Below are 22,943 nucleotides of genomic sequence, written 5' to 3'. Positions count from 1 at the left end.
AAAGGGTCCTGGGAATGTCCTTGGAGCACCCCTGGCTGGGTGGGGGGCATCCTTGGAGCATCCCAGAGGCTCCTGGAGCATCCCAAAGGGTCCTGGGATTGTCCCTGGAGCACCCCAGAGCATCCCAAAGGCTCCTGGAGCACACCAAGGCTCCTGGCAGTGTCCCTGGAGCATCCCCAGGTTTCCCCGAGTCCCTCCCACCAGAGCAGGCCCCGTCCCCGCGGCTCTCCCGGCCCTGACCCGCCCCTGTCCCGCAGCTCTCCGGTACAACGCGTCCCTGGAGGAGCGGGGCCCGGGATCCCGAGCCGCCTTCGACTCCGGTGCCCGCCGGCTGCTGCAGCGCCGCGTGGAGCTCCCGCTGGGCCGACAGAGCTGCACCCGCGTCCCCTTCCACGTCCTGGTCAGTCCTGGGGCTCCTCGCGGCCCTCAGGGGCTCCTCGCGGCCCTCAGGGGCTCCTCCCGGCCCTCATGGGCTCCTCCCGGCCCTCAGAGGCTCCTCGCGGCCCTCATGGGTTCCTCGCGGCCCTCGGGGGCTCCTCCCGGCCCTCGGGGGCTCCTCCCGGCCCTCGGGGGCTCCTCCCGGCCCTCAGGGGCTCCCCCCAGCCATCATGGGCTCCTCGCGGCCCTCAGGGGCTCCTCCCAGCCCTCGGGGGCTCCTCGCGGCCCTCATGGGCTCCTCCCGGCCCTCATGGGCTCCTCGCGGCCCTCATGGGCTCCTCGCGGCCCTCATGGGCTCCTCCCGGCCCTCAGGGGCTCCTCCCGGCCCTCGGGGGCTCCTCGCGGCCCTCATGGGCTCCTCCTGGCCCTCGGGGGCTCCTCCCGGCCCTCAGGGGCTCCTCGCGGCCCTCGGGGGCTCCTCGCGGCCCTCGGGGGCTCCTCGCGGCCCTCGGGGGCTCCTCCCGGCCCTCGGGGGCTCCTCCCGGCCCTCGGGGGCTCCTCCCGGCCTTCGGGGGCTCCTCGTGGCCCTCATGGGCTCCTCCCGGCCCTCATGGGCTCCTCCCGGCCGCATTCCCGGGGTCCCGCCCGGGTGAGGCTGACGGGACCCCCCGGTTGTGCAGGACACCTCGGATTACCTGCGGCCCCTCAGCCTCAGCCTCACCTGGGCGCTGGATGAGGCCGCGAGCGGCTCCGTGCTGGATGAGGCGTCTCCCACCTCCCTCCGCAAACTGGTGTGTACTGGGAGGGGTGTGCGCCGGCACTGGGATCGCCCCCAGGCACTGGGATCACGCTGGGATCACATTGGGATCCCCTGTCTCCTTCCAGATCCCGTTTTTCAAGGATTGCGGCGATGACGACGAGTGCCTCACCGACCTGGTGCTCAAGGCCACCACGGACATCGTGGGCTCCAGGTAGCCCTGGTGTCCCCCCAGTGTCCCCATGGTGTCCCTGGGATGCCAGGAGCGCCCTGTGACCCCCCCTGGCCCCCAGGCAGAGCCCCCACGTCCTGCGGAAGGGCCGGAGGAGGATGCTGGTGGAGGTGGAGCTGGAGAACCGCAAGGAGAACGCCTACAATGCCAGCCTGTGGCTGCAGCTGCCTGGGAACCTCCACTTCTCCAGCCTCGTGCTCCAGGTACAGCCTGGGGGAGCCCCACCAAGTCCCTGAGGAACCCCACCAAATCCCTGAGGAGCTCCTCCAAAATGTCTCAGGAAATCGCTGAGGAGCATCTCCAAAATGTCACACCAAATTGCTCCAAACTGTCCCACCAAATCCCTGAGGAGCTCATCCAAACTGTGCCACCAAATCCCTGAGGAGCACCTTCAAAATGTCCTACTAAGTGCATGAGGAGCTCCTCCCCACTCTCCCACCAAATCCTTGAGGAACTCCTCCAAACTGTCCCTCCAAATCCCTGAGGAGCTCCTCCAAATCCCTGAGGAGCATCTCCAAAATGTCCCACCAAATCCTTGAGGAGTCCCCGTGGTGTCTCCCCGCAGGAGCCCAGCTCGGTGAAGTTGGAGTGCTCGGCCCTGGGGGGGCAGCGCCGGCGCTGCAGCGTGGGGTACCCCGTGTTCCGCTCGCAGGCCAAGGTGAGACCCTGAGAGACCCCGGGGAACCCCCAGGGAACCCCTGAGAGACCCCAGAGAACCCCCAGAGAACACCCCCTTCCCCAGCCTCGTGCTCCAGGTACAGCCTGGGGGAAGCCCATGAGGAGCTCCTCTGAACTCTCCACCAAATCCCTGAGGAGCCTTTCCAAACTGTGCCACCAAATCCCTGAGGAGCTCCTCCAAATCCCTGAGGAGCATCTCCAAAATGTCCCACCAAATCCCTGAGGAGCCCCTCCAAAATGCCCCACCAAATCCCTCCAAACTGTCCCACCAAATCCCTGAGGAACTCTCCAAACTCTTCACCAAATCCCTGAGCAGCTCCTCCAAAACGTCCCACCCAATCCCTCCAAACTGTCCCACCAAATCCTTGAAGAGCTCCTCCAAACTCTCCCACCAAATCCCTCAGGAGTTCCTTCAAACTGTCCCACTCAATCCCTCCAAACTGTCCCACCGAATCCTTGAGGAACCCTTCCAAACTGAGCCACCAAATCCCTGAGGAGCCCCTCCAAAATGTCCCACCAAATCCCTCCAAACTCTCCCACCAAGTCCCTGAGGAGCATCTCCAAACTCTCCACCAAATCCCTGAGAAGCCTCTCCAAACTCTCCACTAAATCCATGAGGAACCCCTCCAAAATGTCCCACCAAACCCCTGTGGCGCTCCTCCAGACTCCACCAAATCCCTGAGCATCTCCTCCAAACTGTCCCACCAAATCCCTGAGGAGCCCCTCCAGATTCTCCACCAAATCCCTGAGGATCTCCTCCAAACTGTCCCACCCAATCCCCGAGGAGAATCCCTGTCCCCCCAAACCCCCTCGGTGCCCCCCAGACCCCCCAAACCCCCTGACCCCCAGGTGTCCTTCACGCTGGAGCTGGAGTTCAGCTGCTCCGTCCTGCTGGACCGCGCCGAGCTCACGCTCAGGGCCACCAGGTGAGGGCTGAGGGGCGGGGCTGAGCCCTGGGGGGGGCGGAGCCACACCCAGGGGGGCGTGGCCAGAATTTGGGGACACTCCTGAGTGTCCCCACACCCCCCATGCAGTGACAGCAGGGAGGTGACACCGCAGGACAACGTGGTGGAGCTGTCGGTGCCCATCCGCTACGAGGCCAACGTGTTCCTGTCCAGGTGGGGCTGGGGGCGTCGGGGACACCTGGGAGGGAGGGGACACCCCCAAAATACCGACCTGCAGAGTGGGGGGGTCACTGATGGGGACACCACCATGGATGTGACCCCTCCGTGTCCCCCCAGTGCCACCAACCTGCCCCGCTATGAGCTGCACCCCCTGGGCACCTTCAGCTCCAGCGCCGGCCCCGAGTTCACCACCACGCTCAAGGTGAGGAGATGAGGAGGAGGAGGATGATGATGATGATGATGATGATGATGATGATGATGATGATGATGATGATGATGATGATTGGGGGTGGGATCTGGGGGGTCCCAAGGGGCTTTGGTGGACAGGGATCCTCCTCAGGGATTTGGTGGAGTTCGGAGGAGCTCCTCAGGGATTTTGTGGTGAGTTTGGAGGGATTTGGTGGAAAGTTTGGAGGAACTCCTGAAGGATTTTGTGGTGAGTTTGGAAATGCTCCTCAGGGTTTTGGTGGGATGGTTTGGAGGAGCTCCTCAAGGATTTGGTGGTGAGTTTGGAGGGATTTGATGGGAGAGTTTGGAGATGCTCCCCAGGGATTTGGTGGGACAGTTTGGAGATGCTCCTCAGGGATTTGGTGAAGAGTTTGGAGGGATTTGGTGGAAAGTTTGGAGATGCTCCTCAGGGATTTGGAGGAACTCCTCACAGATTTGGTGGGACAGTTTGGAGGAGCTCCTCATGGATTTGATGGACATTTTGGAGATGCTTCTCAGGGATTAGAAGGAGCTCCTCAGCATTTTGGTGTGACGTTTTGGAGGAGCTCCTCAAGGATTGGATGGGACATTTTGGAGGGCCTCCTCAGGGATTTGGTGGGACAGTTTGGAGATGCTCCTCATGGATTTGGTGGGATATTTTGGAGATGCTCCTCAGGGATTTGGTGGGACATTTTGGAGATGCTCCTCAGGGATTTGGTGGGACAGTTTGGAGGAGCTCCTCAAGGACTTGGTGGGATATTTTGGAGGGATTTGGTGGTGAGTTTGGAGAGGCTCCTCAGGGTTTTGGTGGGACATTTTGGAGTGGCTCCTCATAGATTCAGGGGGACAGTTTGGACATGCTCCTCCGGGATTTGGTGGGACACTTTGGTGGGACACTTTGGAGGACTCCTCATGGCTTTGGTGGGACATTTTGGAGATGCTCCTCAGGGATTTGGTGGGACAGTTTGGAGGGATTTGGTGGGACAATTTGAAGGAGCTCCTCAGGGTTTTGGTGGGACATTTTGGAGATGTTCCTCACGGGTTTGGTGGGACATTTTGGAGATGTTCCCCAGGGATTTGGTGGGACAGTTTAGAGGAGCTCCTCACGGCTTCAGTGGCGCCCACCTTGCCCCCCTCCCCACCCAGGTGCAGAACTTGGGGTGCCACCCCCTGCAGAACCTCACCCTGCACATGGCCCTGCCCGCCCTGGGCCACCGCGGGGCCCCCATCCTGTCTGTCACCCAGCTCCTGGCTGCCAACGTGAGTCTGGGGGACACCTGGGGGGGCTCTTGGGGGGTCCCCCCTGTGCTGGTGCCCCCTGAGCCCCCCCCGTGCCCCCCCAGGCCTCCTGCAGGCTGTACCCCCCCAGCGAGGGCACCCCGGTGCCCCCCGAGGAGCTGCGGCACAGCGAGAGGCTGGTAGGGCTGGATGTGACCCCAAGGGGGGGTTTGGGGGGGTCCCCAAAACTTCAGAGGGTCCCCAAAACTCCAGAGGGGTCCCCAAATCTCTGGGAGGGTCCCTAAATCTCCCAGGAGGTTCAAGGGGGGTCCCCAAAACTCCAGAGGGGTTCCAGGGGGGGGTCTCAAAACTTCAAGAGGGTCCTCAAAACTCCAGGGTGGGGCTCAAAACCCCCCTTGAGGGGTTATGGGGGGATCCTCAACAGTCCAGGGGGTTTGGGGGGGTTCAGGGTGATCCCCAAAACTCTGGGGGTTTGTGGGGGGCGGTGGGGGTTTGGGGGGATCCTCACCCCACCCTGGGGATTTGGGGGGTTCAGGGATTTAGAGGGTCCAGAGGGATCCCCCCACCATTTCCAGGGTATTTAGGGGGTTCATGGAGTTGGGGAGTTCAAGGGGATCCCCAAAACTCTGGGGATTTGAGGGGTTCAGGGCCATCACCGCCATTTTCAGGGGATTTGGGGGATTCGGGGATTTTGAGATTTCAGGGGGGATCCCCACCACTCCCAGGATATTTTGGGGGGATCAGGGGGGATCTTCACCCCACCCCGGGTATTTTGGGGGGTTCAGGGGGGATCTTCACCACTCCAGGGGGATTTGGAGGGTTCAGGGATTTGGAGGTTTCAGGGGGGGATCCCCACCACTCCCAGGGTATTTTGGGGGGTTCAGAGGGGATCCCCACCATTTCCAGGGGATTTGGAGGTTTCAAGGGGGGATCCCCATCCTGGGGTTTGGGGGGTTTCAGGGGGATCCCCACCACTCCAGGATATTTGGAGGTTCAGGGGGGATCTTCACCCCACCCCGGATGTTTTGGGGGTTCAGGCGGGATCTTCACCGCACCCCGCGTGTTTCGGGGGGCTCCCCAATGTTTCTGCCCCCCAGGACTGCTCCAGCAGCCGCTGCCGGGGGCTGAGCTGCGGCCTGGCCGGGCTGGGGCGGGGCGGGGGCGCCTCCATCGAGCTCCGGCAGCGGCTGCACGAGAGCTCCTTCAGCGGGGTGAGCCCGGAGTAATTCACATTAAATAGATTAAATTAAAAAAAAAAACAATTAAAAATAAGGAAAAAATTGTTTGCGTTAATTGTTATTATTTTTGTGTTATTTTATTTTTATTATTTTATTATTTTATTATTTTATTATTTTTATTTTTTATTATTTTATTATATTTATTATTTTAATTTTTATTATTTTTTATTATTTTTATTATTTTATTATTTTTATTATTTTATTTTTAAATTTTTTATTAGAATTATAATTTTAAAAAATTATTCTTATTTTATTTGATTTTATTCTTTTATTTACTTCTATTATATTTAATTTTATTTTTATATTATTATTCTATTATATTTATTTTTATTTAATTCTATTTTTATTTTATTATTGTATTTAATTTTATAGTTTTATTTAATTCCATTATTATTCAACTTTATTATTTTATTTAATTTTATTATTTTATTTCATGTTGTTATTATTATGTTTAATTTTGTTATTATTTTATTCCTTGTTATTTTCGTATTTAATTTTATTATTGCACTTAATTTTATAGCTTTATTTAATTTTATTAAAATCTTATTTACTTTTAATTACTATTTTATTTCATTGTTTTATTTAAACTTTATTATTATTGAATTTAATTTTATTCTAGTTACATTTAATTTTATTATGTTTTTTTTTTTACTTCAATGATTATTTTATTGTTTTGTGTATTATTACTGTATTTAATTTTATTATTATTTTATTTAATTTTATTATTATTTTATTGAATTTTACTATATTTTTATTGAATTTTAAGATGTTTGTGATTCCCTTTCCCACCCCAGGTGAAATTCAGGAGCCTGAGGATCATCAGCAGTGTCTGGCTGGGGGTCGAGGGGGGGCTCTTTGTGCTGGAGGAGGGGGCACAGCACAGGGAGGTGGGACCCCAAATTCCCCATTTCCCCCCAAAATTCCCATTTCCCCCCAAATTCCCCATTTCCCCCCTAAATTCCCCATTTTCCCCCCACCAAATCCCCATTTTCCCCCCAAATTCCCCCATTTTCCCCTCAAATTCCTCCCAAACTCCCCATTTCCCACCCCCAAATTCCCCCATTTCCCTCCCAAAATTCATCATTTTCCCCTCCCAAATTCCCATTTCCCCAAATTCCCCATTTCCCCCCCAAAAATTCCCCATTTTCCCCTCCCAAAATCCCCATTTACCCTCCCAATTCCCCATTTTCCCCCCCAAATTCGCCCATTTCTCCCCCAAATTCCCCCATTTCCCCTCAAATTCCCCCATTTCCCCCCAAATTCCTCCCAAACTCCCCATTTCCCACCCCCAAATCCCCATTTCCCCCCCAAATTCCCCCATTTTCCTCCCAAATTCCCATTTGCCCCCCAAATCCCCCATCTTCCCCCAATCCCCCATTTCCCTCCCCCAAATTCCCATTTCCCCAAATCCCCATTTCCCCCCCAAATTCCCCCATTTCCCCCCCAAATTCCCCCATTTCCCCCCCCAAATTCCCCCATTTTCCCCCCAAATTCCCCCATTTCTCCCCCAAATTCCCCCATTTTCCCCCATTTTCCCCATTTTCCCTCAAATTCCCCCATTTTCCTCCCAAATTCCCCCATTTCTCCCCCAAATTCCCCCATTTCTCCCCAAAATTCCCCATTTTCCCCCCAAATTCCCCCATTTCCCCCCAAATTCCTCCCAAACTCTCCATTTTCCACCCCTCAAATCCCCATTTTCCCCCCCAAATTCCCCCATTTCTCCCCCAAATTCCCCCATTTCCCCTCAAATTCCCCCATTTTCCCCCCAAATTCCCCCCTTCAATTCTGGTTTTTCCCCCCAAAATTTGTTTGTTTTTTTTCTCTGCTCCCAGCTGGTGCTGGAGGTGCTGCGGGCGCGGCGGCTCCCGGTGTCCCTGTGGATCCTGGGGGGCAGCGCCCTGGGGGGGCTCCTGCTGCTGGCCCTGCTCAGCCTCGGCCTCTGGAGGGTGAGGGGACAACGGGGACACCGGGGGGTGGCACTGAGGGGGGCACGGTGGCACCGAGGGGTCACACAAATGGGGGGCACCAAGCGGTGACACTGAGGGGAGGAGACATGGTGGCACCAAGGAGGGGGGTGCAGTGGCACTGAGGGAGGGCACGGTGGCACCTTGAGGTGACATCAAGGTGGGGGCATGGTGGCACCTCGGGAGGGTGACAATGCCACCTGGAGAGGGTCACGATGGCACCTGGGTTGGTCGTGGGGGTGACACCAAGGAGGGAGACATGGTATGACACCTTGGGAGGGTGACAATGTCACCGTCACCTGGGGAGGGTGGTGACATCACCTTGAGAGGGTCACATTGTCACCTTGGGAGGGTCACGATGTCACTCTGGGAGAAGGTGGCAATGTCACTTTGGGAGGGCCAAGATGTCACCCTGGCGTGGTCACGTTGTCACCTTGGGAAGGGTTGAGGTGCCACCTAAGGGGTGGGGGGGTGGGTCATGATATCACCTTGGGAGGGCCATGGAGGAGGTGGCAATGTCACCTTGGGAGGGCCATCCACCTTGGGAGGTTGACAATGTCAATGCCACCTTGGGAGGGCCATCCACCTTGGGAGGGTGGCAATGTCACCTTGGGTGGGTCACATTGTCACCTTGGGAGGGTCATGATGTCACTCTGGGAGAGGGTGGCAATGTCACCTTGGGAGGGTCATGTTGTCACCCTGGGGTGGTCACGTTGTCACCTCGGGAAGGGTTGAGGTGCCACCTAAGGGGTGGGGGGGTGGGTCATGATATCACCTTGGGAGGGCCATGGAGGAGGTGTCAATGTCACCTTGAGAGGGCCATCCACCTTGGGAGGGTGACAATGTCAATGTCACCTTGAGAGGACCATCCACCTTGGGAGGGTGGCAATGTCACCTTGGGAGGGTCACGATGTCACCCCCAGGATGAGGGATGGGTCCCCATTCCCATTCCCATTCCCATTGCCATCCCTCTCCCCAGCTGGGATTCTTCTCCCACCCGAAGCCCCCCCAGGAGGAGGAGGAGGATGAAGAGCCCTGAGCGAGGTGACAGCGCCGCTGGTGGCACGAGGACACCCAGCAATGTCCCTGTGGGGTTTGGGATCGGTGCAGGGACCAGGAGCAGCCCCGGGGATGGAGAGGGGAAAGTGGGGATGGATGGGATGGATGGATGGAGCAGCTCCAGCAATAAAAGCTCCAGCCCGTGGAACTGGGAGCAGGAATTCTCCTTCATCCAGGGGGGAAAAACCTGGAATTATCCCAAATCTAACACAGAGGGAGACCCAAATCCCAGCCCTCACTCAAATCCAGGATTTGGAGGATCAGGAATCTTTTATCCTGATTTCCAGATCATCTGGGAGCAGGAATTCTCCTTCATCCAGGGGGGAAAAACCTGGAATTATACCAAATCTAACACAGAGGGAGACCCAAATCCCAGCCCTCACTCAAATCCAGGTTAAATTCAGGATTTTGAGGATCAGGAATCTTGGAATTCCTCATTTCCAGCAGGATGGGGAAAAGGGAAGAAGTGGAATTTCCTCCAGAAATCTCCATTATCAGGGGGGCTGGATAAGAGAGAAAAACCCTGGAATTATCCCAAATCTAACACAGAGGGAGGAGGAAACCCAAATCCCAGCCCCTCACTCAAATCCAGGCTCAAATCCAGGATTTTGAGGATCAGGAATCTTCCATCCTGATTTCCAGATCATCTGGGAGCAGGAATTCTCCTTCATCCAGAGGGAAAAACTCTGGAAATATCCCAGATGTAACACAGAGACCCAAATCCCAGCCCTCACTCAAATCCAGGTTAAATTCAGGATTTTGAGGATCAGGAATCTTGGAATTCCTCATTTCCAGCAGGATGTGGAAAAGGGAAGAAGTGGAAGAAGTGGAATTCCCTCCAGGAATCTCCATTATCAGGGGGGCTGGATACAAGAGAAAAGCACTGGGATAAATTTATAAATCCAGCTGGATTTTCCCCCAAAAAAATCCCCTCCTGCCCCAGGATTGGGGTGTCCCTGTGTCCCACAAAGTGTCCCCAACAGCAGGAGGTGTTTGGATCTCCTCTTCTGGGGACAAATTCAGCAAATCAGGGTTTTCCTTCCCAAAAAAAAAGCTTTTTATGAGCTGATTTCTGCCCCCCCTCACCCACCCCTCAAATTCCTTCTTCCCTTTCCCAGCTCCAAGGATGAGTTGGGAATGGGAATTTATTGAGAAAGGGAATTCTTTGGGAAAGGGAATTCGTTAATTGGGAATGGCAATTCATTAATTGAGAAAGGGAATTAATTCACTGAGAAAGGGAATAAAGGGAATTCATTAGGAAATTATTGAGAAAGGGAATTCATTAATTGAGAATGGGAATCCTTTGAGAAAGGGAATTAATTCATTGGGAAAGGGAATTGATTGAGAATGGGAATTCATTAATTGAGAAAGGGAATTCTTTGAGAAAGGGAAATTATTGAGAAAGGGAATTGATTGGGAATGGGAATTCTTTGAGAAAGGGAATTCACTGAAAAAGGGAATTCATTCTTTGAGAAAGGGAATTCAGTAATTGAGAATGGGAATTCACTCATTGAGAAAGGGAATTTTTTGAGAAAGGCCTTTATTGGACGGAAGAGCAAAGAAAATCAGGAATTAAATCCACGTGGATGTGGAGCCACCGAGCCCAAGGGGTTTGGGAACTTTTCCCCCCCCTGACACGAGGGATGGGGGTCACAATGTCCCCCCCAGGGCTGCCTGTGGATACCACGAGGAAAAATCCCAGGATTCAGACCTGGAAAAGTCACAGGAAATGGAAAAATAACCAAAAAAAACCAAACCAAACTCTGAAAACAATGAGGAAAAATCAAGAGTTTCCTTAAGTTATGGGGAGGGTGGGGGTTGCCAAGGGAATGGTCCATAATTCCATAATTCCTGCCTGGAATGACTCGTGGGGGGCACAGGGAGCTTTGGACACACCTGGGGCAACGTGGAAAAGGGTCCCAAAAAAACCCCAATCAACCCCAAAAATTGTCCAGGATGAGACCAAAACCCTGCTCAGAGCATTCCTGATCCCACAGAGCTCCCAGAGCCTCTCCAGGACCACGGGGGGCTCCTGAGGCTTCCAGAACCTTCCTCCTTCCACCTGCCATGATTTCACAGACTCCCACGGATCCCATCCCAACCTGGGGCAATAAAATCTCCCGTGGCTCCAAGAGTGCAGGAAGATCCCAAAAATCCCCTTTTTGATCCCAACCTTTTTCCAGAGAAGGCTACGAGGGATGCAACCCCTCTTCGGATCAGGCCCCTACTGGAAAAAAAAACAAAACAAAACAAACCTTTTCTGATAAAAAAAAAAGAAACCAAAACACTCCCAAAACCTTCCCAATTTAGGGCTAACGAGGCAATTCCGTGGAGCAGAAGGAAAAATTCCTGGGAGAAGAGCGCTCGGTGTTGCGATCCCACAGGGTGGGGCCCCCTAATTCCTGCTACTGGGGGGATCTGGTGGAATTCTCAACGCACACCTCGAGCTGGGAGACGCCCCTGGAACCTTCTGGAAGGCTGCAGAACCTTTGCCAGCAGGGTCAGAATGTCCATCTCTCCTGCACTGGGCTGTCGGAGGCGTCGGGGTTTGGGATTTGCCTGCTGGAATCTTCCCCCTTGAGGCTCTTCCTGCACACTGGACACGTGTCGTGCTGGGGGGGGGGGGGAAAATATGAATTTATTGTTTTAAAATGCAGCAATATTTATAAGGCAAAATAGAAACTGTAGGGCAGTTAGTTGAGTTTAGTTTTGGGAAGTTTTTCATGAGTTTTAGTATTATATAATTATATAATTCCCCCTTGAGGCTCTTCCTGCACACCGGACATGTGTCGTGCTGTGGGGGGGGAAAAAATATGAATTTATTGTTTTAAAATGCAGCAATATTTCTAAGGCAAAACAGAAGTTTTAGGACACTTAATTTAGTTTATTTTTAGGAAGTTTTTCATTTTCTTCTTCATGAGTTTTAGTATTATATAATTATTTAATTCCCCCTTGAGGCTCTTCCTGCACACCGGACACGTGTCGTGCTGGGGAGGGGGGAAAAAATCTGAATTTAAGGTTTTAAAATTGCAGCAATACTTCTAAGGAAAAATAGAAATTGTAGGGCAGTTAGTTGAGTTTAGTTTTGGGAAGTTTTTCATGAGTTTTAGTATTATATAATTATTTAACTCCCCCTTGAGGCTCTTCCTGCACACCGGACACGTGTTGTGCTGTGGGGGGGGGGGAAAATCTGAATTTAATGTTTTAAAATGCAGCAATATTTCTAAGGCAAAACAGAAGTTTTAGGACACTTAATTTAGTTTATTTTTAGGAAGTTTTTCATTTTCTTCTTCATGAGTTTGAGCAGTATTATATAATTATATAATTTCCCCTTGAGGCTCTTCCTGCACACCGGACACGTGTCCTGCTGGGGGTGCAAAAAATTTGAATTTAATGTTTTAAAATGCAGCAATATTTCTAAGGCAAAATAGAAATTGTAGGGCAGTTAGTTGAGTTTAGTTTTAGGAAGTTTTTCATTTTCTTCTTCATGAGTTTTAGTATTATATAATTATTTAATTCCCCCTTGAGGCTCTTCCTGCACACCGGACACGTGTCGTGCTGGGTGTGGAAAATTTGAATTTAATGTTTTAAAATGCAGCAATATTTCTAAGGCAAAACAGAAGTTTTAGGACACTTAATTTAGTTTATTTTTAGGAAGTTTTTCACCTTCTTCTTCATGAGTTTTAGTATTATATAATTATTTAATTCCCCCTTGAGGCTCTTCCTGCACACCGGACACGTGTTGTGCTGGGGGGGAAAAATCTGAATTAAGGTTTTAAATGCAGCAATATTTCTAAGGCAAAACAGAAGTTTTAGGACACTTAATTTAGTTTATTTTTAGGAAGTTTTTCACTTTCTTCTTCATGAGTTTTAGTATTATATAATTATTTAATTCCCCCTTGAGGCTCTTCCTGCACACTGGACATGTGTCGTGCTGTGGAGGGGGAAAAATTTGAATTTAATGTTTTAAAATGCAGCAATATTTCTAAGGCAAAATAGAAATTGTAGGGCAGTTAGTTGAGTTTAGTTTTAGGAAGTTTTTCACTTTCTTCTTCATAAGTTTGAGTAGTTAGAAATAATAATTAGTAAGAAATAATTAGTTAGAAAATTTTGCATTGCAGGCTGGGGGTGATGAGTTATTAGGTTAAAAATCAAAATAATTTGAGTGTCGATTCTTAATTGGACAGTTTATCCTTAGAGAGAAAATTCGTTAGGGTTAGGTTTATTTTGCAGCTTGTAATTTGAATACTCAACACACAATATACGTCATATATTAGGTGCAATATAATATATTATATTCCATTCTCAAAATTCCATCTCTAATGAAAAAAACAAAGATAAAATATGACGAAAATGGGTTTTTTTGGGACCTTACCAGCTCGAGCCAGGGCACGATGCAGCTGCTGTGGAAGACGTGGTTGCAGGGGAGCTGCCGGACCTGCTCGGCCACGGTGTAATCCTCCTTGCACACCGGGCACTCCAGCCCCGTGTCTGTGGGGATGGGGATGGGGGCAGCAGTCAGGGATGGTGGGGGCAGCTCGGGGGGCTGGGGCAGAGAGGGGCGGGCAGGGGGCACAGGGGGAATGGAGGGGTGGGGTAACGGGGGCTTGGGTGGGATGGGGATGGAGCAGGGAGCGAGGAATTCCTGCCAGGATCATCCATCCATCCGTCTGTCTGTCTGTCCATCATCCATCCATCTGTCTGTCTGTCCATCCATCCATCATCCATCCATCCATCCATCATCCATCCATCCATCCATCATCGATCCATCATCCATCATCCATCCATCCATCCATCATCCATCCATCCATCCATCCATCATCCATCCATCATCCATCCATCCATCCATCCATCCATCCATCATCCATCCATCCATCATCCATCCATCCATCATCCATCCATCCATCATCCATCCATCCATCCATCCATCCATCCATCATCCATCCATCCATCCATCCATCCATCCATCCATCCATCATCCATCCATCCATCCATCCATCCATCATCCATCCATCCATCATCCATCCATCCATCCATCCATCATCCATCCATCCATCATCCATCCATCCATCCATCATCCATCCATCCATCATCCATCCAAAAATCTGGGGCTGGACAATGCAGAGAACAAAGAATTCCTGAGCTCCTTTGGTGATCCCAGGGATTTTCGGATATTCCAAAATTTCACAATTTCTGCCCAGCTCTGTGGGCTCAGCCACGTGGAATTCCAGCTTCCCAGAAAAGAGGATGAGAGAAGGGTGTGGAAAACCACAGGATAAAAATATCCCGGGTAGAAATGTCTGCTTTAACCATAATGGAGGAGTTGGGTTCTGGGAGGGATCCTTGGGGTGAAAAATTCATGGGATTTTTTTCTTGTAAATCCAGGATTGTGCTGAGACACCCTCAGGTCTCTGATGGGGTGAAAAATTTATGGAATTTTAAATTGCAAAGCCAGGATTGTGCTGAGATATCCCCCAGGTCCCTGCTGGCAGATTTCCATGGCACTCCCAGAGCAGAGTGTGTGGAGTGTGAAAGGGAAGAAGGGATTGAGAGCACAAACAGGGATTTGGGATGGGAAAATCATTATAAGAGGGGAAAACAATCATGGGGATGGGAAAAAAAAACATCATGGGGATGGAAAAATCATTGTGGGGAGAAGGAAATCATTATGGGGAGGAGAAAAAACCATCATGGGGATGGAGAAATCATCATGGGGAGGGAAAAATCATTGTGGGGAGGGGGAAATCATCATGAGAAGGGAAAACAATCATGGGGAGGGGACAAAAATCATCATGGGGAGGGGGAAATAATTGTGGGGAGGGGGAAATCCTCATGGGATGGGAAAATCATCATGAGAAAGGAAAACAATCATGGGGATGGCAAAAAAACCATCATGGGGAGGGGAAAAAAACCATAATGAGGAAGGGGAAATCATCATGGGGAGGGGGAAATCATCATGGGGATGGAGAAATCATTGTGGGGAGGGGGAAACAATCATGGGGAGGGGGGAAAAAAAACCATCATGGGGAGGAGAAAATCATAATGGGAAGGGGAAGAGTCAGCATGGCACATTTTAGGACTCTCCACACACTCTGGAGAACGCCGGAGCTCCAACATTCCTGGGAGCACCAAAGCCCAGAGGTGGCAGCAGCAAAGCTGGGGAGCTGCCAGCCTCCAGCCCAGTTCCAGGGGCACAAAATGGAAACGGGGGAGCTCAGGATGTCAAAGAGCAGCACCCAAGTGCCCGTGGATGGGGGAAGATGGAGGCACCCACCGACTTGTTCCTGCGTCACCGGCACCGTTGGGAGCGACGAGATCTTCTCCTTGTCTGCTGGGGGGGGCCCTGTGTTCTCCAGCTGGCCCAGGAGCTGTGCAGGGGGAGAAAGCCAAGCTCAGGAGCAGGGATGGGCCCCTGGAGCTGATGTGGTGAGTCCCGTTATTCCCATTCAAAGGGATGGGTTAATTCCCACTAAAAGGAATGGGTTAATTCCCATTATTCCCATTAAAAGGGATGGCTTTATTCCCATTATTCCCATTAAAATGGATGGGTTAATTCCCATTAATTCCCATTAAAAGGAATGGGTTAATTCCCATTATTCCCATTAAAAGGAATGGGTTAATTACCATTAAAAGGGATGGGATTATTCCCATTAAAAGGAATGGGTTATTCCCATTAAAAGGGATGGGTTTATTCCTATTAAAAGGGATGGGGTTATTCCCATTATTCCCACCAAAAGGGATGGTTTAATTCCCATTAAAAGGAATGGGTTAATTCCCATTAATTCCCATTAAAAGGAATGGGTTAATTTTCATTATTCCCATTAAAAGGGATGGTTTAATTCCCATTAAAAGGGATGGGTTAATTCCCATTATTCCCATTAAAAATAATGGGTTAATTCCCATTAAAAGGAATGGGTTAATTCCCATTAATTCCCATTAAAAGGAATGGGTTAATTCCCATTATTCCCATTAAAAGGAATGGGTTAATTCCCATTAAAAGGAATGGGTTAATTCCCATTAAAAGGAATGGGGGTTATTCCCATTATTCCCATTATGAGGGATGGGTTAATTCCCATTATTCCCATTAAGAGGGATGGGTTAATTCCCATTAAAAGGAATGGGTTAATTCCCATTAAAAGGGATGGGGTTATTCCCATTAAAAGGAATGGGGGTTATTCCCATTATTCCCATTAAGAGGGATGGGTTAATTCCCATTATTCCCATTAAAAGGAATGGGTTAATTCCCCTTAAAAGGAATGGGTTAATTCCCATTAAAAGGAATAGGATTATCCCCATTATTCCCATTAACAGGCATGGGATAATTCCCACTAAAAGCGCCCAGCTGAGTTTATAATTTTTACTTTTTTTTATTATTATTCCCATTCAAACCTGCATCTGACTGTTTTCTTCATTATTTTGTAATTTTATATTATATTAGAGAATGCTATACTAAATTATACTAAAGAATAAAGGATGCAGACAGAAGGCTACAAAGAACGATAATGAAAACTCCTGACTCTCTCTTCACTGGTTATTTGAAACCAACCAAACAATCTCCAAACCACATTCCAAGCAGCAAAACACAAGAGAAGCAAATCAGATTGGTTTCATTTCTCTGAGGCTTCTCAGCTTCAATGCTGGGTGTAAAAAAAATTGATTTTTGCAGGGAACGTGGCAGCGGCACTGACCTGGGTGACGATGGCGTCGAGGCCGCTCTGTCCCCACGCGTAATCACCGGGGCTGGAGTGCAGCATCCCGCTCCTGCCAACGGGAGAGGCCAGAATTGCCCAGAATTCCCAAATTCCCAAGGCTGCCTGGGATTCTCTGCTGGGATCTGGGAGATTACTCACCAGGAGAAGGGGTGCTGCGAGCCAGGGACGGCTGAGTTGGCGAAAAAGCCGGCAAAGATCTGCTGGATTATCCTGGGAAAGGAGGGAAGGGTGAGTTCAGCGAGGGAACGAATGGTGGGAGGAAATAAAGGGCAGGAAACGCAGGAATTGCTGCTCGTGGCTGTGAAAATCCCTGGAGAAAGCTCCAAAATAGAGAGAGAGCAGGTGTGGGACAAAAGCCTTGGTCTCTCTACATTTGGTAGCTATAGCCACTTTCTCTTTCCTATTCTTTTCCTTTTCCCCCAATTCCTTTAACACATTTGCTGTGGTCATTCAATAAAGGTGCATTTGTTTTGATTGATAATGCAATCCCCTTTCCATGCTGGGACACCCAGCAGAGCTCACTCAACCCTTTCCATGCTGCTTTTTTACTGGTTTTTCCTGGTTTTCAGTTATTGAACCATCACGATTCCTGTTTTTGATGGTGCCACCCAGCAGAGCCCACTCACCCCACTCCATGCTGGTTTTTTACACTCCAGATCAGTTACTGAACCATCACCATTCCTGTTTTTGATGGTGCCACTCAGCAGAGCTCACTCACCCATCCCATGCTGGTTTTTCACACCCTGTATCACTTTCCCACCAGAGCTCACTCATCCATCCTATGCTGGTTTTTACACTCTAGATCAGTTACTGAACCAGTTTCTGATGGTGCCCCCCAGCAGATCTCACTCAATCCTTTCCATGCTGGTTTTTCACACTCTAGATCAGAATTTTTGAGCAGATTGTCACACTCTAGATCAGAGCTCACTCACCCCTTTCATTGTTGGTTTTTTGCACTCTAGATCAGAGCTCACTCACCCCATTCCATGCTGGTTTTCACACTCTAGATCAGTTACTGAACCAGTTTTTGATGGTGCCACCCAGCAGATCTCACTCACGCCATTCCATGCTGGTTTTTTACACTCCAGATCAGTTACTGAACCATCACCACCCCTGTTTTTGATGGTGCCACTCAGCAGATCTCACTCACCCCACTCCATGCTGGTTTCACACTCTAGATCAGAGCTCACTCACCCCATTCCATGCTGGTTTTCACACTTTAGATCAGTTACTGAACCAGTTTCTGATGGTGCCACCCAGCAGAGCCCACTCACCCATTCCAAGCTGTTTTTCACACTCTATACCAGTTTCCCAGCAGAGCTCACTCACCCATTCCATGCTGGTTTTTCACACTCTAGATCAGAGCTCACTCACCCCATTCCATGCTGTTTTTCATACTCTAGATCATAATTTTTTGAGCAGATTGTCACACTCTAGATCAGAGCTCACACACCCCTTTCCAAGCTGGTTTTTCACACCCTGTATCACTTTCCCACCAGAGCTCACTCACCCATCCCATGCTGTTTTTCACACCCCACATCAATTACTGAAGCAGTTTCTGATGGTGCCCCCCAGCAGATCCCACTCACCCCACTCCATGCTGGTTTTTTACACTCCAGATCAGTTATTGAACCATCACCACCCCTGTTTTTGATGGTGCCACTCAGCAGAGCTCACTCACCCATCCCATGCTGGTTTTTCACACTCTAGATCAGAGCTCACTCACCCCATTCCATGCTGGTTTTTCACACCCTATATCCCTTTCCCAGCAGATCTCACTCACCCCATTCCATGCTGGTTTTCACACTTTAGATCAGTTACTGAACCAGCTCCTGACGGTGCCACCCAGCAGAGCCCACTCACCCCACTCCATGCTGGTTTTTACACTCCAGATCAGTTACTGACCCATTTCCTGATGGTACCACTCAGCAGAGCTCACTCACCCATCCCATGCTGTTTATTTCACACTCTATATCAGAGTTTTTCACACCCCACATCAGTTACTGACCCAGTTCCTGACGGTGCCCCCAGCAGAGCCCACTCACCCCTCGATGGCCGGCGAGCGCTCCGGCCGGGAGCTGCCCCGTGCCCGGTACCTGCGGGGCATGGGCAGCCGTGGGGGGCGGCTGGGACCCCAAAGCTCTCCTGGGGAACCCCTGTCCACGTCCCTGGGCTCTGCATCCAGCGAGCTGCTGCTCAGCAAGGGCCGGAAATCCGGGAAGAACATCGTGTGGTCCAGGTGGTCCCAGAGCTGTGGAGAGCGCGGGGTTAGGCTGGGGGAAGGTGTGGGTGGGACTGAGCTGGCAGAGGGGGGCAGGGATTGGGTTAATTGTGGTAATTAGCAATGAAATCCAGGTGTCTGAGGTTAATTGCGATAATTAGCAATGAAATCCAGGTGTCTGCTGGTAATTGTGATAATCAACACTGAGATCCAGGTGTCTGCTGTTAATTGTGATAATTAACACTGAGATCCAGGTGTCTGCTGTTAATTGTGATAATTAGCAATGAAATCCAGGTGTCTGCTGTTAATAGTGATAATTAACACTGAGATCCAGGTGTCTCCTGTTAATTGCGATAATTAACACTGAGATCCAGGTGTCTGCTGTTAATTGTGATAATTAACACTGAGATCCAGGTGTCTGCTGTTAATTGTGATAATTAACACCGAAATCCAGGTGTCTGAGGTTAATAGTGATAATTAACACTGAGATCCAGGTATCTGAGGTTAATAGTGATAATTAACACTGAGATCCAGGTGTCTGCTGTTAATAGTGATAATTAACACTGAGATCCAGGTATCTGCTGGTAATTGGGATAATTAACACTGAAATCCAGGTGTCTGCTGTTAATTGGGAAAATCAACACTGAAATCCAGGTGTCTGCTGTTAATTGGGATAATTAGCAATGAAATCCAGGTGTCTGCTGTTAATTGGGAAAATCAACACTGAGATCCAGGTGTCTGCTGTTAATTGTGATAATTAACACTGAGATCCAGGTGTCTGCTGTTAATTGTGATAATTAACACTGAAATCCAGGTGAGGCAGTTATCAGCTGTTAATTGTTAAAATTAATGCTGTTAAAACAAGCTGCTAATTGTTAAACAGTTATTAGCTGTTAATTCTAAAATTAACACAGTGACAACCAGATGGGGCTCGTTAACAGTCAATTAACAGTTACCGGCTGTTAATTGGGCAGTTGATTTATCTCTTGTACAATTAACATTTCAGTGGAGATATCTTTTGTTCATTGAGTGTCCCTGTGTGGTTGATAAAATTCCAGAATCCCATTGGCTGATGCTGTGCCCAGGGGGAGGAGCCAAGAATTCCTACCTGGATACAATCTGAGGGTTCGGGACACCCAAACTTTTCCCACTGGAAATTCAGGAATTTCTGGGATATCAGGATGGATCACTCCCAAAATTCAGGAATTTCTGGGATATCAGGATGGATCTCTGTGAAATTCAGGAATTTCTGGGATATCAGGATGGATCTCTGTGAAATTCAGGAATTTCTGGCATCCAAACTGATATCCAAGGAATATTTTGGATAAATGGACCCAGATGAAGAGGGGGATACCAGAAGGAAGGAATTTAGGAAGGAAGGAATTTAGGAAGGATGGATCCAGATTGGAATTCTATTTGGTGACCCCATTTCTGGCTCAGGACTGAGTGGATTTCCTCCAAATTTCGACTTTAAAATGGAAGTATTCTGGAAAATCTGGAAGCAGGAGAAACCTCCTCACCTGGCTGAGCATTCCCAAACAAATCCCAGGATTTTCCCTCAATCCTCTTTTTCCTCTCACGCCCAAAATGTCAAGTTTTAGTCTTCTAAAAGTCCCCAAAATCCTGGAAATTCTCAGGAAAAAGGAGGAAAACTCACCTCTGAGAACTGAGAGGAGGGGCTGTCATCCAGGGAATTGCTGTCGAAAAAACTGGGAAAAAGAGGAAAAGTGAGGGCAGGGCTTAATTCCTAAAATCCCCCCTGAGATTCCCAAATCCCCTCCTGTGTTTGCTGAAATATTCCCAAAAGGGGTGAAAATAAAGAGAAAAATAAGTAAAAAAAATAATTGAAAAAAGGGTTTTCACTTTCAAAATATGAAAATATTTTTAAAATATGAGAAAAGGGAAGAAAAAAAATTAAAAAGGGAAGAAAAAAAGACCAAAAAAGTTAAAAAAAAAGAACAGAGAAAATAGTAAAAAGATGTTTTTTTTTCCCTAATTATGAAAAAGAATAAGAAAAAATCAAAAAGGGGGAAAAAAAGGCCAAAAAAAAGAGAGAAAAAAGAGGCAAACACAAAAAATAGTTAAAAGGATATTTTTCCCCTAAATAAGAAAAAGAGGAACAGAAATATTAAAAAAGGAAGAAAAAAAGACGAAAAAAGAGAAGAAAACCCCCCACAAAATAATGAAAATGGGGTTTTTTTACTAAATACTAAAAAATACTAATATTTTTATTTTCTTTAGAAAAAAAAAACAATTTTTTTTCCTTTAAATTCTAAAAAAGGTAACAAAAAAATCATAAAGCTAAAAAAAAAAAAGACCATAAAGTGTAAAAATATCAAGAAGACAAAAAAAGTGGTTTTTTTGGTAAATGATAAAAGGGTAAAAATACATTAAAAATAGTAAAAATTGGCATTTTTTACATGGAGTATCCTCATTATAAATTGAATTTCTCTGGATTTTTGGTACCTGGAATCATCAGTGACTTCCTCGATGAAGCCGGACTCACAGCGAGGGCAGGTGTATTCCTGGCAAGGCAAAAAGAATGAAAATTAATCCCAAAATATTTCAAATTCTAAAGAAAAAAATCTTCCCCTTCAGGATAATTCCTGATCCTGGATGTCAAACAGCTCAAAACAACAGAAAATCTGAAAAAAAATCTGAAAAAAATCTGGAAAAAATCTGAAAATCCCCTGGAATTTGGGCACCACAGCTGCAGAGGCAAGGAACAAAATTCCTCCCAAGAATAAAAATTTTCCCTGTTCCCATTCCCAGATTTTTATCCCAGAATGAAGAAAAAAAAATCCCCAAAAAAAACCCAAGAAAAGATTTTCATGGATCTTCCCTTTCCACATGCCAGGAACTGGGAGAACCCCAGATTTTTTATTGGAATATTCCAAATTTTCAGCGTGGATTTTGTGGGAATTCCTCTCAAACCCACATCCTGGAGCAGAATTTTGAGTTTTAAATAAGATTTTTTTGGGGTTGGATCAAATTTTACCACCACCAGCAGCAGGTGGGATGCTGCTGCATCCCTGGGAGCTTTGGAATATTTTTATTTTTGGAATATTTTTATTTCTGGACTATTTTTGCTCTTGGAGTCCATCTGGAAAGTCTCAGCTTGCCACCCAGGAGCTGGAGAGAGATAAAAATGGAATTTGGGAGAAATAACTCTGCAGGGAGGGAAAGGGGAACAGATGGTGGGTGGGATCCTGCAGATTGCCCGGATTTTCCCTGGGATATTTCCAGGGATTATTCCCTAAAACTGGGATAATTCCATGGATTTTCCCTGGGATAATTCCCTGCATTTTCTATGGGATACTTCCATGGATTATTCCCAGGAACTGAGATGATTCCATGGATTTTCCCTGGGATATTTCCAGAGATTTTTCTCTGGAACTGGGATAATTCCCTGGATTTTCCTTGGGATATTTCCAGGGATTATTGCCTAAAACTGGGATAATTCCCTCGATTTCCCCTGGATACTTCAAGGAACTGGGATAATTCTCAGGAACTTTCCTGGGATATTTTCAGGGATTATTCCCTGGAACTGGGATAATTCCCTGCATTTTCTTTGGGATAATTTAGGGGTAATGGACAATCCCCACTCTGCCGGAGGAGCAGAGCAGGATGAGAATGGGACGAGGGTTATGGAATGATCCGTTTCCATCAGGAACAGAACATTCCCGCAGCCCCTTTCCAGATTTTGGGGGATCTCCTGTTCCATGAGGGAACAACTTCGGGGGCTGGAGGTCACCCCTCCCTCAGGGTCCCCGGGAGCCATTGGGGGATCCCTCCTGTCCCTCCATCCGCCCGGGCAGCTCGGGGCTCTCCCCCCGGCCCTCCCCGCTCGGGGCTCCCCCTCTCCGGCCCTCCCTTCCCGGGGCTCACCGGCAGCTTGGGGCTGACCTCGCCCTTGCAGCTGTGGCAAAAGAACCGGTGCTGCTGCACCGCCGCCGCCGCCTCCGCCATCTTCCCTCACAGCCGCCGCTGCCGTCACTCCTCCCAGAGCAGCGAGCGCGGGCCAGAGCGGCCCCGCACTTCCGGTCAGCTCGTCTGCTCCGCGCCCAGCCTGCAAAACGCGGCCGAGCAGGATAGAGCGGCCCCAAGGGGGCGGGAAGCGGAAGGGCGCCCCCT

General features: G+C 49.1%; 1 protein-coding gene across 2 annotated transcripts; it reads right to left on the bottom strand.

Moving 5' to 3' along the window:
• Window positions 1-10,398: 10,398 nt before the first annotated feature.
• RNF115 (ring finger protein 115) lies at window positions 10,399-22,814 on the bottom strand. 2 transcript variants are annotated; one of them, XM_058042876.1, is made up of 9 exons: window positions 22,698-22,814; window positions 21,276-21,334; window positions 20,467-20,518; window positions 18,634-18,839; window positions 16,727-16,798; window positions 16,565-16,637; window positions 15,151-15,244; window positions 13,252-13,367; window positions 10,399-11,488 (listed from the first exon to the last, which is right to left on the bottom strand). In XM_058042876.1, exons 1-9 carry the CDS (start codon window positions 22,776-22,778, stop codon window positions 11,378-11,380), a joined length of 864 nt encoding a protein of 287 aa, XP_057898859.1. In that variant the 5' UTR covers window positions 22,779-22,814; the 3' UTR covers window positions 10,399-11,377. The 2 variants fall into 2 exon arrangements, with proteins under 2 accessions (XP_057898859.1, XP_057898860.1); XM_058042877.1 differs by having other exon boundaries at window positions 22,716-22,814.
• Window positions 22,815-22,943: the final 129 nt, after the last annotated feature.

Source organism: Melospiza georgiana, chromosome 33 (genome assembly GCF_028018845.1).
Source record: "Melospiza georgiana isolate bMelGeo1 chromosome 33, bMelGeo1.pri, whole genome shotgun sequence".
Classification (NCBI taxonomy): Eukaryota; Metazoa; Chordata; class Aves; order Passeriformes; family Passerellidae; genus Melospiza; species Melospiza georgiana.
The sequence above is the reverse complement of the archived record's forward strand: the minus strand, read 5'-3'. Positions and strand labels throughout refer to the sequence as shown.